The sequence below is a fragment of the Falco cherrug genome, chromosome 15, assembly GCF_023634085.1.
Source record: "Falco cherrug isolate bFalChe1 chromosome 15, bFalChe1.pri, whole genome shotgun sequence".
NCBI lineage: Eukaryota > Metazoa > Chordata > Aves > Falconiformes > Falconidae > Falco > Falco cherrug.
In genome coordinates this window covers 22,611,231-22,628,717 of record NC_073711.1, presented here as the reverse complement: position 1 = coordinate 22,628,717, position 17,487 = coordinate 22,611,231, and the positions used below count along the sequence as shown (strand labels likewise).

The 17,487-nt window shown below is 46.1% G+C and overlaps 3 protein-coding genes across 7 annotated transcripts in view; 1 reads left to right on the top strand and 2 right to left on the bottom strand.

Moving 5' to 3' along the window:
* Positions 1–1,832: 1,832 nt before the first annotated feature.
* On the bottom strand, positions 1,833–6,132 carry TAF9B (TATA-box binding protein associated factor 9b). The gene is made up of 7 exons (XM_055727693.1): positions 6,043–6,132; positions 5,881–5,962; positions 5,220–5,356; positions 5,011–5,145; positions 4,131–4,212; positions 3,417–3,530; positions 1,833–2,956 (listed from the first exon to the last, which is right to left on the bottom strand). The coding sequence occupies exons 1-7, from the start codon at positions 6,091–6,093 to the stop codon at positions 2,790–2,792; spliced, it is 768 nt and encodes a 255-aa protein (XP_055583668.1). The 5' UTR covers positions 6,094–6,132; the 3' UTR covers positions 1,833–2,789.
* A 2,926-nt stretch (positions 6,133–9,058) lies between these two features.
* LOC102048496 (growth hormone secretagogue receptor type 1-like) lies at positions 9,059–11,272 on the top strand. Its single transcript, XM_014281335.1, is given in 4 exon segments — positions 9,059–9,565; positions 9,567–9,585; positions 10,642–10,896; positions 11,241–11,272. Coding segments are annotated over 4 exon segments (813 nt in total).
* Positions 11,273–11,888: 616 nt separating this feature from the next.
* The window catches only part of LOC102058672 (fibronectin type-III domain-containing protein 3a-like), a 233,106-nt gene continuing 227,507 nt past the window's right edge, over positions 11,889–17,487 (bottom strand). For all 5 annotated transcript variants that reach the window (XM_055727293.1, XM_055727294.1, XM_055727291.1 and 2 more), the window contains 4 exons: positions 16,974–17,186; positions 16,154–16,320; positions 15,271–15,392; positions 11,889–14,482 (listed from right to left, as the gene is read on the bottom strand). In XM_055727293.1, coding sequence (XP_055583268.1) covers positions 14,165–14,482; positions 15,271–15,392; positions 16,154–16,320; positions 16,974–17,186 — 820 coding nt within the window. In that variant the 3' untranslated portion in view covers positions 11,889–14,164. The remainder of the gene's footprint in view (positions 14,483–15,270; positions 15,393–16,153; positions 16,321–16,973; positions 17,187–17,487) is intronic.

The window sequence follows — 17,487 nt, the reverse complement described above, 5'->3', positions numbered from 1 at the left end:
GCTATATAAATATATGCATACTATGTATAAATATAGAATCATGGACTCAGGCTGGAAAAGACCCTTAAGATCATAGTAGCCAACCCTTTCTTTTTTAATATATATACACACCCATACGCAAACAAACGCGTTTTATAGCTATGCTATAGGATATAAAAGCATTATATAAGATAGTGTTATATTTTCTCTATTACATTATACGTTTTATGTTATAGTTTATATTACATATTGAATATACTTCTTATATATACACACATAACCCTGCCCTGAAAGGGTGCCTGAGACAGTGTGCACAGAGTATAAAAAAATGTGTATATAAAAGCATAGATTTATATGTCTTTTAAACTCACTATGTAAGTATTATACATGCTAGATAATTGATAATATTTTATTGTATGTTACATATTATGTATTATGTGCTAGGTATCATATAAAAATGTTCTCGGGGGAGGGGTGTGTGTGTGGAGAGGGTACAAATACATACAGGAGAACAGGTCTGTGTGAGAGCCAGAGTGAGTATGCATGGTGCTCATAAATATTTAAATAGAGAGACAATAGAATTTTTTAATGAATATATTATCACAGTATTACAATATATACAAGAGCACGTGTCTGTCAGAGCGTGGGTATGTGTCCACATGAGATGCATTTTATATTAGGTATTATCAGTGTACTTTATATAATGTATCGTAGATATGAACAAGAGTACCCGAGACTGCAGAGTACAGCTATGCATATGTACATAACAGAATAGGAGACTGGGGGGGGGGGGGGTTTGTATATATAGAAGTATAAATAATGTTCAAATATGCTTCTTTAAAAAAATACTTAATATGTAGACAAAGTGTGTGTGAAAGGATATCATATAGTTTTATTTATGCATATGTATTTGAGTAGTATGTATGTAAGAACAGTGTCTGTGAGAGCATGGATGTGTCTAAGAAAAAAATACATATTACGTTATATATTGTCAGATGCTATATACTGTACATGTTACACATTATATAAAAAGGGTGTCTGAAACTATAAATACTGCTATCTACAAGAGTAAGTGTGCATGAATGTGTGTGTATAACACAAGTGCATATAGACGTAAGTATTTATTAAAGGGTGGCTTAGTGTGTTTATGTGCATGCACAGTTTACTACTCTATATTCTCTAGCTACACACACTATATTCTATATATACTACCTATACATATATAAAAGAATAGCTGTCTTCTGAGTTTGAGTGTGTAAAATACAATTATATGTGTGTGTCTGTGTATATGTACATGCATATATATATACACACACATAAAACAAATATATAAAAATACCTTACACATATGTTGCGTGTATATAAAACACCCCCCCAGCAGCCTGGCTGCCAGGGCAGGTCCAGGCCCGCAGTGCACCCTGGTCCCCCGGGCTCTGCTGGGGCAGGGAGGCTGTGCCCCTGCCCCTGCCCTCACCGCAGCGCCCACCACACGCTGCTCCCTCGCCCGTGCTGCTGAGCACGGTTTGTTCTTCCATCTTGGCATCACCTTGAGAAGCCGCCTGTGTCCATGCAGCAGGAGACGGCCGAGAGCAAAGCAAGGGGGGCTGTCAGCCAGCTTCAGCCCTGAAAAATGTCACAAAGCATCACCATCCCTTTCGGTATTACCTTAGAACTGGTCGATCCCATCGCTTACCCCTGCCTGCGGGCCTTAGCAGCAAGGAGGGGTTTTGCATCTGTAGCTGAGCCAGGGTTTGTGGAAGAGCTCCCCCCGCCCCACTCGTGCCAAGCTCAGCATGAGAAAAGTGCCATTAGGAGAGGCGGTACAAGCCAAAGCCTTTACCCAGAGACACTGGTACAAACACACACCGCTTTATTTTTAAATATATACAACAATGTTAAATTTAATCAGTCTCTTAGTATGGCAGGCTTGGGGGTCACGATACACAAAAGCATCTGCAAGTACCCGAGGCTTTGAGTCTGACCCTCGAAGTCAAGCTCAGGCGATTTGCCCTTCGCCAGATCCCCCAGTGCCACGGTGACAGTGGCACTTTATACACACACAAACACACGCTTAATGACAACAGACAGAGGTGCAGCTCTTTGGAAATAAATAAAAATCTGGGCTGGGTTTTTACGTCTTCTCTAACTTTACACTGGAGTTGTGGGTCCTGATGTAGGTATGTTCCCATGGATTAAGAGGTATGCGAGGTCAGCCTAAGTGTTCTCCAGAAAACCCCTCCTCTACCTTTTGTCTGCATTTCTACTGTTAAGAGATAGTCTTCACACCCACTGGAACTGCACAAGTGTATGCAACTAACACAACATAGAAGCAACAAATGTGTTTGGGGGAAAAAAAAACCACCACAACAAACGCCGGCTGACACTCCCCAGCTACATCCCGCCCCGCGCAGGACTCCGTTTTTAATGTTATTTGAAATGAATACCTATGTCCACCACCCAATGTTTTCTGAAAATGATTTTTACTAGGCACGGAACAGTACTACCAGCACCTGGCTCAGCAGGCTTCAGAGACACAGCCACATCTGTCAGAATTAAGGCGACAGAAGAGGTGTGAGGGCTGTTCTGTGCAACAGTAACCAGCACTCACCACTGCTGCTGGGGTTCAAAAGACATTATGGGCCACAGAAAAAGACGAGGTGCTTTTTCATCTTTCCACAGGCAAGGACCTCTCTCTCACACCACACGCAACCGCATATTAGCAGAGTATTTACATGCTCTCACCCCCTTTACAAAGAACTCTTGGCAGAAATCTTGTCAGGCTCAATACGAATCACTGCAGGACAGTCTCTTCACAAGTTATCATAGTCGTCGTCATCCTCATGCTTCCTTTTCAAGGGATTTGATTCATTAGGTGTATTCTGTGATGATACCATATTTGTAGTAATAAGAATGTTCTTTGGTCCAATTAATGAAGGATTAATTAGAACATTCTGAACTGTCGGAGTAGTTGGTGTGGCTGTGAAGAAAAAAAAAAAAAAGAAAAAGTCATCACTCAATGAAAAACAACGGTTGATTTTCCCACACTGAAAGAGAACTTCCAACCTAATAAAGCAGCACGCTAGTAGAACATTCCGGGCTGAAAACCCTGGAACAATCCTGAGGGCAACACAGAGAAAACAGGAAAATACTAGTGGAGTGAGCACAAAAGAGCGAGAGAGCACAGAGGTGGCAGGTAAGGTGCAAGGGGAATCTGCCTGAAACGCTGTGTGCTCTGGTTGACACCACTGCTAGAACTGGGAATTGTAAAATACCCAGAGAGAGGACTGCCTGCCTTACATAAGGAGACACAAAACATCAGCAATCTTACAAAGAGACAGAAGCGGTGAAGTAATTTCCCACATTATTGCCATGAATTAATTTCTGTTCTGCTAAGAACAACAGCAGGAAGCACTGCTGATCTTTACAGCTTGTGTTACCTGACTTGACTGCTGCCTGAGAAGACGGGATCTGTACGGTGAACCTCTGACCGGTCAGTGACACTGGAGTGCCAACTTTTGTTGAGACAGATACTGTTTGTGCTGAAGGTGTACCTGAAAGTCAAACCGACTCAGTCAAAAGATAAATTAAAAAAACAATGTATATACTTGGCACTTGTGCTTTCAAAGTGGAACCTCTTATCTTCAAAGTGGTGGGAATACAGAGGAACATACCAATACTAGATTTATAGGAGTCATATTTTCAGGCAGAACTGCATATTTACTCAAGACCTATAAAACTGTAGGCTACAAACACACACTAATATGCAAGGGCGCATGCTCAGGCATAAATTCTGTGAACCTTTTAAAAATGGATTTTATTTATTGCTATTGGTAGTTCAATGCAGTGCTTACACTGAGGGGAAAAACCCTCAAACTTACATAAGTTTCTTGAATAGTCTCTTCGCGTAAGAAGTTATCACAAATACAGAAATAAAAATACAGAATGTCAGTAATGTATGTATGTGTCAAAGATTATTCTGAATAAAGAGTATTCTGAAATTAATTTCATTTTCCTGATGTTGTCAAATGATACCAAGTTCAGGCAGCACCCAACATTTCCTCAGCGGCTGGAGCATACTTTATATTATGCCTCTTTTTTTTTTTTTCATTCATCGAAACAACATGGGAAACCCCAACTGAGCTGTTTCCTACCTAAAGTAGGAGTGCTGGGCCTGCTGCTCACAGCACCCACACTCAGGCGAGGGACTGTTATTCTCCCTGCAGAGGAAGAGACCTGTTGAGAGAGAACATTCAGTTTAGCATCCCATTAGAAATTAACAGTTCTTTAACGTGAAAAAAAAAAAAAAAAGAAATGGTTCTTCCTACAAAACCACAGAGAGCCTATTTCACAGCGACAATACACGAGCTGTATGCCAACACAGTTGTTCTTGGCTCTTTACGGTGCAAATGCCCTGGTGCAAGCTGCAGAGCTCCTGGACATGACATAATGCCAAAGACCAGCAAAGAGCACTCAGGTCAGTCAGGCTGGAGAGGAAACTAGAGTATTTTAATCAGCAATTATTATTCCACCCTACACCTAGCAGAGAGGCATGTCCTGTGTCAATACCTGGAACCTTAAGTTCAACTTTTCAGATTCTTTCCTTAAAATGGGGGAAAGAAATACAAAATCCCACACACCAAGACATTCAGTATTTTTCAGCAAGAAAACTAAATCTTCTCTCTTCCCTCTAAAGCGGAATCAAGTGAAGTATAAGTACAAAAGACCCTTTAACATCTATACTAAAGCCTTACTTTCGCCTTTTACAATCTGATACTCAACTTGACAATTTTAACACTGAACAATTCACACGTGCATTTTATAATACACTTTCCATTCGAAACTAAATACCAACAAGAACACTTGCAAATTCCTAGAGATAAAGACCACTGACAGACTTTCAAACACCCCTGATGCTCACAGGTCAGTATTTGCCCACACGTATCCTTCAGAGCTGTGGAAAACTCTTAATTCCAACATTCCCGACAAACAGAGTGGGCATTAGGTGAATCCTTCCCTACCCGACGCCCTTACCTTCTTCTGTAAGGACTTCAGTCTGTAGTTGGGAGCTGTCAAGCAGTATCTGTCAGGTGGAAGCCTGGGTCCAGAATAAGGCTTTATCAGTGGCAACGGCGTCTGATTTTTCTGCCTTGCAATATCTAACAAGAACTGGAGAGACACCATTACATTCCCACCTGTAGTCTTTTATTGTATTCTGATGCCATCAATACAGTTTTACTTACATCCCTTGGAGGTGGAGATGTAAACGACTGGTCTGTTCGACACTGGATTGCCAACCTCACGTCATCTGCATCGACACTGGATTTCTTTGCGTGGCTCGAGTAGATTTTTGCATCTTCCAGTATAGTGGTCACATACCCTTTGAAACACCCAATCACTCATTAAGGCTGGATTAAAAGAGAGTAAACCTTCCCGCTCCCGATCCCACCCGGCTGTCAGCAAAGACACCGCTCCCCGCAGGATTGTTTCTGAAGGCTGACAGCAGAACCCTGTCACTCCCGGTATCTCTCACACCAAATCAAACACAAAATCATACACTCCCGGTATCTCTCAAACACAGCACTGTACCAATTGCTATGGAGAAAATTAACCCTGTCCCAGCCAAAACCAGGACACCCCCCCCCCCCCCCAAAGGGAACAGGGCTAAAGACAGCATTCCCCTTCTCCGCTCGGCTTTGCCCGGCGCACCCCCTGCCCAGGGGACCCGGCAGAGCTCACCCAGCCCGGCCCCCAGCAGAACCCCCGGGAAAAATCCCCCGGCCTAGTCCCCGGCAGAGCCCCCCGGCCCGGTACCCGGCAGAGAACCCCCGGCAGAGGCCCCCCGGCCCGGACCCCAGCAGAGCCCCTGGCCCCCGCTGAGCCCCCGACCCGGCCGCCGCTCACTGTAGGCGAACTCCAGCATCTGGTTGATGACGCGCGGCTCGTACTCCGTGATGCCCATGTCCTTCAGGATCTGCGCCATCACCTGCAGGGCGGAGAGGCACCGCTCAGCTCCGCCACGCTGACCCGACCCGACCCCTCCAGCCCCCGCCGCGCCCGCGGTACCTGCGCGTCTTTGGGCGCGCTCTTGGGAGACGCCATCTTGGCCGGCTCCATCACTTCCGCTCGCCTCGGGCGGCCGCTTCCGGTCGCGTGGACGGGGAGCGGCGGGGCCGCGAGGGAGGCCGGGAGGGCGGCGGTTGCCATGGGGACACGGCCCGGCGGTGCGCGGTGCGGGGAGCGGGGAGCGCGGTGCTACCGCTGCTCCACCCGGTGCCGCACCAACACCGAGCCCGGGGGTTCGGTGCCCGGTGGCGGGCGGGGGGCAGTGCGTCCCCCAACACCCTCCCCAGGCCCCGCCGGCGGCTGGGTTCGCAGGGCTTCCGTTCTGCTTCCGATTGTTCCAAACTGCGTTTCTGCGAGGCAGAAATTCTTGTTAACAAAACCATTCCTGGGGACAGCGTGCTGCAGGAGCGCGCGGCCGTGCCTGATGGGGTCACAGCCTGATGCCCCCGTTTGCCCCGTGATGAGCCAGAAGCGTGCGTACCTTCGTTACCAGCTTTGAGGGCCGCTTTTTTAATTGTCAGCTTTCCCAGGATTAAATAAAAATGAGACTATCGACAGCAGGGCTTCTTAAGCTTGTTTTCGTGGCAGCCAAATGGTCCCCACGTACATTCCATGCAAGTCTTGTCAAAAGTTTCTCTCTCGCTTTCCGAGGCAAAACAGAACCAAAAAAATGTTTTCTTGTGGTGCTGTCAAGCAGGGATTAGCAGCATGCCAGAGGGAATTGCAGCAGTGTTGCCGTTAGCTGTGATGGTCCAAATGAAGCAAGGTCTGGAGGGAGGCGCGATACCCGCGCTGGAGCAGCTGACATCATGGGGAAGGGGAGCCAGCTTCGCTGACAGCAAGAAGAAATAAACAGCTGTTAACGTGTGTTCCCTCTGACTCACGCCTGTAACACGTTGCAAAACAGTCCATCGGCAGGGAGAGCCTCCCTGCCTCTCACCTGCACCAGGGATGCTGCGTGACACCTGCGGGCCCTACACCCAGCCCTCCGAGATGTAAATGTAACTAACCCTCACGTCTGACTGGGCCCGTGTATCTGCACCGAGGTGGCGGCTGGACCCCCCTGCCGCAGGTTTGTGGGTGACGGGGGTGCCAGGCTCGGCCTGGCGGGGGGCACAGGCAGCCCTGTGGCTGCGGCGGCGGCTGGAGGAGCTGGAAAACCTGTGCCCAGCACATGCCAGCGTGGAGGTGCAGGCGGGCAGAACGCCTCTGCTGGGGCTCCTTGGCTGGAAGCACTGCGGCGTTAGAGTCCAAGTCATTTGACTTGCATGAGTCAGAGTATATTACACAAAAACATCCTGCAAGGAGGGAACGGAGGATGAATTCCAGACACTGACCTTAGACAACAAACAAAATCCACTTTTTTCCCCTTGTTTTAGGGCAGAGGGGGAGGGGAGCTCTTCCACTATGTACTGGATGCAGGCTGTGGGTCAGGCTGCAACTTGGCATCATCGGGCTGTTGGCCGTCACTGCCATTTATTGCTGATGCAGTAAAAAACCCCAACGTACTTTGTACTGCCAAAGGGCTCTGGGTTTACCCCAAAACTAGGCAAAGACCCTTTGCCCCCCTCAGCCGTTTTGTCTGTGCTGTGAGTGCCTTCCCTGCCAGCGCTGCTGCACACAGGTGACTTTCCAGGCTGAGCAGCACAGCCAAGAGCTGCAGCTACTCGCAGCATTTCTGCCTGGAAACCAGCAGCGAGGAGAAAACACAGGGAGCCAGTTTCCACAGGGGAGATATATGTCCCCGAGGCCACAGATGCCACCCTCATGGGCAGCTGAGCTGGAGCGCGTCTGCCCGGCCGTGAAAGCTTAGTCCCCGCTGCCAGTCACCTGGGGCACGGCCGTGCTGTGATGCCTGCGTTCAGTGGGCTGCGGGCACCGTGTGTCAGGCAAATGAAAGAGCGGTCACCCTTCGTCTTTGCTCAGACACTGGGGTTTCTGAGCACTGGAAAACAGGAAACTGGGTCACGGCGCGGCCAGGCCGAGCGCTGACTTCTCTGTCTGCTACCGCCAAACCGGGGACATTCATCAAAGGCAACTGCCCCGCAGCTGGGAGGGCTCTGCTCGGAGAAATAGGGATGACAGGCCGCATGCCGTGCAGCCCCTGCGAGCACGCACCGGCCAGGGCTCAGCTCTGCTCGGGGTGCATCGTTCAAGTCACCAGCGCAGAGTTAAGCGTTGGGGATTTCTTTTTAGACTTTTTTTTTTGAGATGTTTAAGGTGCAGCAAAGTAAAGCCTTGGCACATGGACGATTTTTCTTTTTTTGAGGTGTCCAGGTACCTAAATCCCTTGAAGAAAACCCGCAGCCATCAACATTTGCCTCTTGGAAGTGGCAGCAGAAATCTCCCTAATGTTAGAACCAGGGACCTGTCGACACAATGCAGCGACTGTGTTCGGCACTGACCTTTCAAGCCCGAGTCCCACACTATTTGGCTCTACAAAACACTGGCTTTTGAATAGTCCTTCAGACAAGAAACACTGCAAAGAGCAGAGCTCTGAGGGGAATGGAGGAGGTTTATTTCATATTGGGTACCCCACTCACTTCTGCCTGTGCCCCAGTTATGGAGAAATTGCCGCAGACTGTGGCTGAAGGCATCCTGCTGTTGAGCTGAGCAGCATACGCAGCCTCTCCTGCACCGTGTCTGTGCTCTCTCCGGCTGTGTGCAGTTAACCTCCAGCTTCCCAGAGCCTTCCCTTGCCTTTTCCCTCACACTGACCCCTTTTCCCCTCGCCTCCCCCTCCCTGGTGCTTTCCAGCTTATCATCTCTGATCTTTTCTGAAGTGGAAAGTAAATCAGGGCTAAGTGTCAGACTGTCTCAGTTAGAAGACTGATGCTCAAACAAAGGCTTTCCCATCCTGTCTTAATAATGTCATTAAAACACTGTCACTAGAAATTTCTCACTCAGAGGCATATTTCTTGGGAGTCTCTGGGAATCTGATAACGATAGTAATTTTCAGACGTTCACACAAGATGAGGATGACGGTGAACATGTACCTGTCCATGTTCCTGACAGCATGGCGCTGTCAGACACACTGATCTTCCTTGGCCTGCCTTCGGACCTCTACCGCCTTTGGAAGTACAAGCCCTACTTATTTGGGGATTTTCTCTGCAAGTTCTTCACTTACCTGAGCGAAACGTGCACGTACTGCACCATCCTGCACATCACCACAGTGAGCGCAGAGCGGTACTTTGCCGTCTGCTTTCCCCTGAAAGCCAAAGTGACCACCAACAAGCGCCGGGTGAAACGGGTCATCCTGGCTCTGTGGGGCTGCTCCCTCCTGACCGCCGGCCCCATCCTCTTCCTTTTCGGGGTGGAACACCCCAACGGCAGCCTGCCCCAGGAGAGCCAGGAGCGCAGGTCCATTGAGCGCGTGATCCGCATGGGGCTGCTCGAGACGATGACCTGGGTCTCCACCGTTTACTTGTTCCTGCCAATGCTGTGCGTGGCTCTGCTGTACGGACTGATCTGCAGAAAGCTCTGGCGCAGTGGGCAGCGGCTGCTGGAAGGAAGAGGTGCCACCGCAGACTGTCAGAGTGCTGGGTAAGAGTATTTTGGAAACCAGCTCTGAAGAGCTGCCCTCTTTGATCACTGCCACTGCACAGCAGTGCAGGGGGTGATGGAGAGGAGATATGAGCCACACAAGGTTACACAGATTTAGAATCAATGGATTTACATTTAATTTGTGTTCCTGGCTCCTGCTGGTGTGGAGGGGAGTCCGTGACTGCGTGTGCAGGCTAGGGATCTTACCACACGCAGGGAAGCACATCAGCGTGGCTTTCAGTTGTTTTGAGATCACATTCTTCATGTTCTTCCCCCCATCTCTAACCCTTAAATTTCCAATTTAAAGAAATTGAAAAGTTCTATGACTTCATAGCAGACCAAGCTCTTCCCCTGCTGCAGCAAGGAAAGGTTTCAAAGCCATTTCCCTTGCAAAATTTCTCAAGCTTAGCAACGATGACTTCACCCAGGACAGCAACAACCCACCTGTCTGGGCTGACCTGTGCACGGTCGTTATCCTGTGCCAGCAGGTACCTGTGCCTTGGTGCAGACCAGGAGTTTGGGTCCCCCCCCTCCCACCCCATCCCTCTGATCACTCTCCCCCGAGCCCCCCCCCCCCCCCCCCTTCCGCAGGCAAGCAGCAGCAGCACCCACGACTGTGGATACTGTCAGCAAAACGTACCGCAGCTACTCACTGGTTGTTTCCTGCCAGGTTCTGTTTGCTTATTGCACGCTCAGTTTTCCCATCCTCTTCCTCAGTGCCTCTGGGTCCAGTTGGCTCCCCTTTTCCTCCCCTCTGCTGCCCCAAGGGGCCCCCACCTCCCGTGTCCCTGGTCTTTCCCCTCCGATACCCATCGCAGCATGCCAATGGTGACTCAGATTTTCAGGCCAGGAGTGAACGTGCCCTATTTTAATTGCATACAATTAATTTTGTATGCAACCTTAAGTCCTTGTCACTTGAGATGACCGGTAACCACAGCACAGAAGCAGCTGGGCAAGGCACTGGGCTTGTCCTTGCTGGGTTTAGCTTTGCAGGCTCACGTCTTGGTCCTTACATAAAGGGGCAGAATAAACTGCTGTGTGCTCTTTCCTCCTCAGCTGTCCTCGTCTTTGCCTTTGTGGTGTGCTGGCTCCCGTTCCACCTTGGCCGAATCCTCTTCGCCCGAAGTGAAATTGTCCTGGATGACCTCATGCAGTACTTCAGCCTCATCGCCATGCTCCTCTTCTGTCTTGGGGCTTCCATAATCCCCATACTGTACAACAAATACAGGAAAGCGATGAGCAAAATCCTGCACCACAAGCGAAGCCAGTGCTGCAGGCACCTGACCCGGGGTGCAGAGGTTTCTTCTGAAGGTACAGAACTGGGGTCTTCTGTGCCAGCTGTTCAGCAGCTCTCACAACCCAAGTGTTTCGCCAGCTGCACTGTGGGTTAAACCCCGGGTAGATGGTGCATATGGAGACTGGAACAAGATTTAAGGCTGTCCTTTTGGCTTACCTCTCAGCAAGTGTTTCCTGAGACACGTTACGAACGTTTCGGGAAGGTTAGAACCGATTCGTGTTATTCTTGCACGGGACGGGGACACACACACGATGCGACAGGGGGAGGCTGGACTACTCTCTTCGGTGAACTTACCAGCCACACCGTCAGCATGAGCTGTCCACAAGACTCCTGTGAAAGGGTTTGTTTCTGTTTTCAGGACCAGACATTTTGTTAATTGCAGACCTGTAAAACATAATTCTTCCAACAGAAGCCAAGAGAGATAAAGTGGAGGTCAAAGCCAGGCCAGCTGTTTGCTCTCAGCAACAAGGAAGACAGTCTGTAAGGTACTTGAAAGTGCTAAGAAACTACATCTTTTGTAAGACTACGAACACATTGCCACCTTCTTAAATGATTTATTACTCATCCCTCAGGTCTCTTGAGTTGCTTCCCTCCTTTTCTGTTTTTTATCTTGTTCTTTATCCAAACTTTACCCAACTTTCTGCAAAGTCAGGCCCCGTACCTGCTAACCTCTGCGGGAAGAAGCAGCCCTTGCCTTCAGAGCTCACCTGAACGCACCAGGGACAAATCACACAGGTGGGCAGTCGCTGGGGAGGGAAGGGAGAGCAGGAGGAACTTCCCCATCTCCCTTGGTTGTAACACTGGCAAACGCCGAGCCCGGCTCACCAGCTCGGGGGCTGTCCCAGCACCTGCTGACCCCACGTAAAGGGGCTCAAGAAGTGGCACCGCTCGATCCCCAGGCTGCCACAGCCCTTGGGAAGGGACAGCGCTGCACTACGGTTCCCACAAATCACTTTTCTTTCCCTGAGTAAGATTAAAATCCACAAAACCACACACAGCCCTGTAGTCAAATTTGAATACATTTGTATTATTTATTGGCTGTATTAAATATATTATCTATTTGATAGTTACAATTTAGTAATACAATGCATGGCAACTTTAACATAAGTTTGAGATACCTCAAAATTACAATACAAGAAAACTGAAGATACCTAAATACATTAATGCCACTAGGGTACATCGTTCTGGAATGGATAACAGCTGATGTAAAAATCTGTATTGCAGTAGGCTTTCCCCAGGTATTTTCTGGAAACATGAATATTGTGGCAATTACAAAATAACTTTTTTTTCAGTTTTTAGGAGTCATGACTTGTTAGTATTTGCTCTACAATCCTAATTTATCAATTATCAGAAATATTATTGCCAAATAAACCTCTATAAACTTTGTTCTAAGAGTTAAAGAAATAACCCTTTGGCAACAGAGATTTGCTGAAAGGCAGTCTTATCTGCTAAAAGTAGGCTATGAAGAGAAATAAAGACAGATTGTAAACTCTTCTGCAAACTAAAGACTAGTATCTGTATAAAACTCTTTCCAACACTGGAGGGAGAGATTTCTATGATATAATAAATGATTAACTTAAAGTTCTGCTACAAGTAGAACAATACATTCAAACATACATTTTCCAGGACTTTTAATCAAAATAAATACAGTACAAAATGAAGAGTACATTTTGAAAAGATTAATTTCAGATTGCACCATAAATCTACTTTTAAGAGTATTAAGCGATACTATGTCATAATTTAGGTTTTCCATATCTGAAATACAACACAATGCCTCAAACTATAACGCAACATTATTCATCAACTGCCATAGGAGAAAGACCCTTAAAGTGATTAATTACTGGAAATACTTAGCCTGTAGCACTATCACATCCAACATTCCACGTACAAGTGCGTTGCTCTGAAGTATATAAAGTGTAGCCGCAGCCTTTGCAAGATACGCTAAATCTACCTTTCTATGGCATATTCCAAATGCTGTTGGGAAGACCCACTCCGAAACACATTCGAAATCTGTGAGTTCCAGCCTTCAATGTATTTGCTATAAGGACAGCCGTCAGACTCGTCTTCAGGTATTCGCGAGCAGATTTAACAAGAACAGTCATATGTAGTGCACAGTGTCCACAAAAACATACCCCCCAGACAAACAGGACGCGTTTCAGAAAAGTTCATAGCAGGCTGAACATTCCCATCTAGAAAACAATGGAATGTGAAGCTGCTACCACTGGGATAGCAAGTAATTTAAAACATTGTACAAATGTTATCTAAAAAGAGTTCTTTCACGTACAATTTGATAATTCGGATTAAGTTAGAAGGGCATCCAAAAGCAGTTTGAACTTTTTATTTTTAGGTTAATAATAGTACAAAAACATTTGCTCAGTTTGAGCCAAATAGTGTAACATTTATCATAAATGCACTCTTTCTCCTTAAAGACAATACCTGTGCTTTTCTGAAAACACTGCAAAGATTTAATCAGAAGCACAGGAAATTACTTTTCTCTCAGGCACTGAGAGTGAAATGTGGATTGGGCCAACAGCTGCTCACCAACAGCAGAAAGCATTTCATTCAGAAATGTACGATACGAAAGGGGCCTTTTCTGCGATGTGACATAGGAACGCCTTTGCTGTACGTACATCACGTCCTGCTAACGTTTTGTCTAGCATTTTGATTAAAACTTTAAAAATGCTGGCACCCTCTACTTTAACACTTGAAATGATTATTACTGAATCCGAAGTATTAAAATAACTGTAAAGTAGTAATATCGCTAAGTCAGTATTCTGCTTTCCTTCTACAGTATATTAAATGTGGTATGCTCTAGTAATTGCAATGCAGGTTTGCAATGCAGTACTGCTCTAAGCTTAAGCATCTGCGCTGCTGTATTCCATGTATACCAAACTACAACGATACCTGATTAAACATCGCGGATCGACTACCACTGCTCTAGCTGTACTTGAAAAGCACTTGTTCTGTCAATGCCTTCTCTCTCGAACTGGCCAAAGGGCCCCGCTTTGAATTTGGAGAGAGGAAGAGTGTGCATGATAAGGCAGTTTTTTTGCTGTTTTATTAACAGCTAACCCTGATTACAGAGGACCCAGGATTACCCTTTCTACAAGAAATCTGTGTTCAGTATTTGGAAAGGATCTGCCAACCCAGCCTCACTGTCAGCCAGCAGCAAAAGTAGAAATGCATGTAACCATACATTTCCAGCTAGGATTTTAATTAAACTAACCATAAATACCCGAAATAGCTTCTGTACAAAAAGCTGAGTACTGAACAGGCTCTCGTCTACTTGATGACAAAGTACTGAATAACAACAGCAAATAAAATAGCAACCACCGCAAATCCGCAGAGAAGAACGATGGCGATGAAGCGCTCTTCACGTAATGTCTTCTTAGTCTCTGCCAACTCCGTCGTCAAATCGGCACACTGGGGGACCAGCTCTTGTTTCTGAGATGAGAACACTGTACTGGGACTGTAAGGTCCATACAGTTCTTGTGATCCAGTAGAGTCTTGGGACTGACGGCCAGCGCAGACTCTGATCCGATATTCACAGTTTGTCTGCAAGCTCGTCAGACGGAAGGACGTCTCTGGTCCCTTGTACACCTGGTCAGACGAAGAGAGAGAACCACTTTACAGGGGATGCATCTCACGAACAGTACGCAATGCTTTCTGTTCCACTTCACGAGCGCGCGCAGTGCTGGACACAGCCTGAAGTTGTTCTCTTCAAGCCAGCTCAATAAAATCTCAGCTTTTATTTCTGAAGAATTTACGATTCATTTTCTTGTGAATAATCCAAAGCTTCCTGCTATGCCTCACACCGTCAGACCTGGACTGTGAAGCTCAGAAGATAAAACCCAATTGTTCAGCTCAACTCCTGTTCCATATAGCTCCCACAAAAACGTGGGGCAGGTGCTGTCTACGACTAAGAAAGGCAGTGATGCCACAAAACGTAGGATTTAAACAAACAAAAGAGCCAAAGGAAATGCTGGAAGAACTGGGTAAAACAGTGTTAACCCACTTCTAGATAACCAGCTTTCCCGATGACTCTCAAGCCTGCCTTCGCAGTCACTTGCTTTTATGGAACAAGCAAGAGGTCAGCAGGGAAATGAAACTTTATGATCTTTAATCTGGCGCAGCCTTTGATGCCGTGAAGAGGCAGAAGGGCAGGACCCTATGCTGGAAGCTGTCTGCACCCATTGTAAACTTAAGTCTCACTGAGAGGATCCGTTTGTGAAGTAAAACGAAGCACCCTGGAAGTCAAGATTGTTAAGTTGAGTCCCTTGCCACAATAAAAAGCGTCCCCAAACAGAATTTCAGCTTTCAAATACAGACATCTTTTTTGGAAGTATGGAAAAAGCTCCTCAGGTTCATGACGTTAAATAAAAAGGTACCTGATCAAACTCTCTCCCAGCAGCAAGCTGAAGGATGTAAACAATGGCATCTCCTTTCATCGGCTGTAAAGGTTCCCATGTGATTTCATAAGTGTTTTCTTCCAGCTGATTTGCTTTGGGTGCTAGGGGGAAAAAAAAAAAAAAGAAAAAAGTGTGATTTGTGGGTATTTTAGAAGAGAACAATGGTCTCTACAAATGTTCTTGTTTTTCCCATCAGAAGAAAAGGTCCAAAATCACCAGTGACTCATTTCACAGTTAATGTAGCAAAGGGGCACTGGTTTCAGTGACATCAAGGAAGTTTTCTCACTCTGGCTTAAAGTATGCTTTGCTTTTCTACATTGTCCATTGAAAATGTTTCAGTTTAATGCAAATGACTGGGCAGTGTAAATCTAAAAGCTGAAGGTTTTTCCAATGTATTTGTTAACAATGCAAAGGTAACTGTTGTCCTTTGAGGCACCAGTCATACGAAAAATTTTAAACAATTACCTGCAGGTAATTAGCAATCTGATCTTCAGAACGACTTTCTCTAATGGCAGTCCTTAATGTTCATAATGGAAAAGCACAGAGCAGAGGAATTACTTGTGTTTTCATTTGCCCAAATGCTGTTGTAACTTATATAAAGTGATAAATAACCCTGAAAAATTACTTTCCAGTTAAGAAAGGGTAGAAGAAATCCTCACTGTCTGGGGTGGGAAAAGCTACAGTTCAGGAGATGGCCACATGCCGGCCCTTGTACCAACATAAAGCCCACCACAGCTAGTTTCTGTTCTCTGCCCCACGAAGGCCCTGGAAAGATGCTGGGCTGGGAGAAGGGTCAGGCTGTAGCATTCCATCTAGTACGTAAATGGATCGCAGAAGGGTCCTTGTGCAGTGTGAAGCTCACCTTTAAGAGATGCGGGTGGAGACTTAGTTGTAGTGAAAGCGTAAACTTCAGAAAACCTTCCCTCTCCAGCATCATTATATGCCTGGATTTTAAAATAGTACGTAGTGGATTCACTGAGTCGCTGTACCTTGTATGTGTGACAAGGACCGTTATAAACAGTTACAAACCTGGAAGAAACAGAAATTAGAATTATTCAGGAATCACACCTTTGCACATCAGAACCATAAGTGGAACACTTTCATATCTAAGTACAAAAAAGTGACAATACATTCTGGGTGCCCCAGCTTTCTCCATGCACACACGATGAATGTTAGGCAGTTTGACCTCTGTTATTGTTATAATTGGTTCATGATGTGCATTAAATCAGCAACACACACCATTCATACTGGTGGGGAAGTCTTAATTTATATTCACGAAGCATTCATTCAACCTGCCTACAAGCCATACACAGGCTACAACGAAACTACATGACCAAACTCTTGATTTGAATTCAGAGAACAACCCTTGCACACATTGGGTACCTAAGTTGTCATTTCTAGTTAAAGAACAGCTGTCAACCCTGCGATTCTTTACATGCGAACTGACTTCACTGTAGAAAAAAAAAAAACAAACCCAGCAACACAGGAAGATGGTAAGATATTACTATTTAAACAGTAAATGGTATTTACTGTTTACAAGTAAATATTTGTGCAACAGCTATTAACAGCATTGCCGGTTGAAAGATAGGATGCAAAAGTGCAAACAGAAGTGAGAAAAAATGTCTTAAAAACTTGGTAAGTTGTAAAGTGACAATATATCCTTAATGTTCCGAGTATCTTACCTGCCAAACCTGTCCTCCATCTGCAAGTTGAATTGTGTAGGGTTGGTAATTAAAGCTCTGCTCGGACCTTCACCCCATTTAAGTTTAAGGCTCTGGTAGCTGAAGACCACACATTCAAGATGAGGAGGGTCAGGAGGTAGTGGTTTTGTTTTGGCTTTAATGGAATGACTGAAAGGACCAACTCCAAAGCTGTTTATGGCCTGTATTCTAATTCTAGAAAGGTGAAAAGAGCAGCTATATGGTTAATTTACTGAGGTCCTGAAAAACTGCTAGGTAATAAAGCAACAGTTAAAATTTGTAAAGAATTTAACAATTTAACTCCAAACAATTAAGTAATTAAAATGCAGTTAGAAGTTAACTATACAAATAATCTCCTTCCAAACAAGCCAACACAGTTACATTGTTTTCAACATAATGAAGCTTCAGTGTTTCTCAGTATTGTTGGGTTTAGTGCACAAGCGCCCAGGTCCTCCATGCCGAGTCGTTTGCCTCCCACTGACAAAGTCCATGGTCT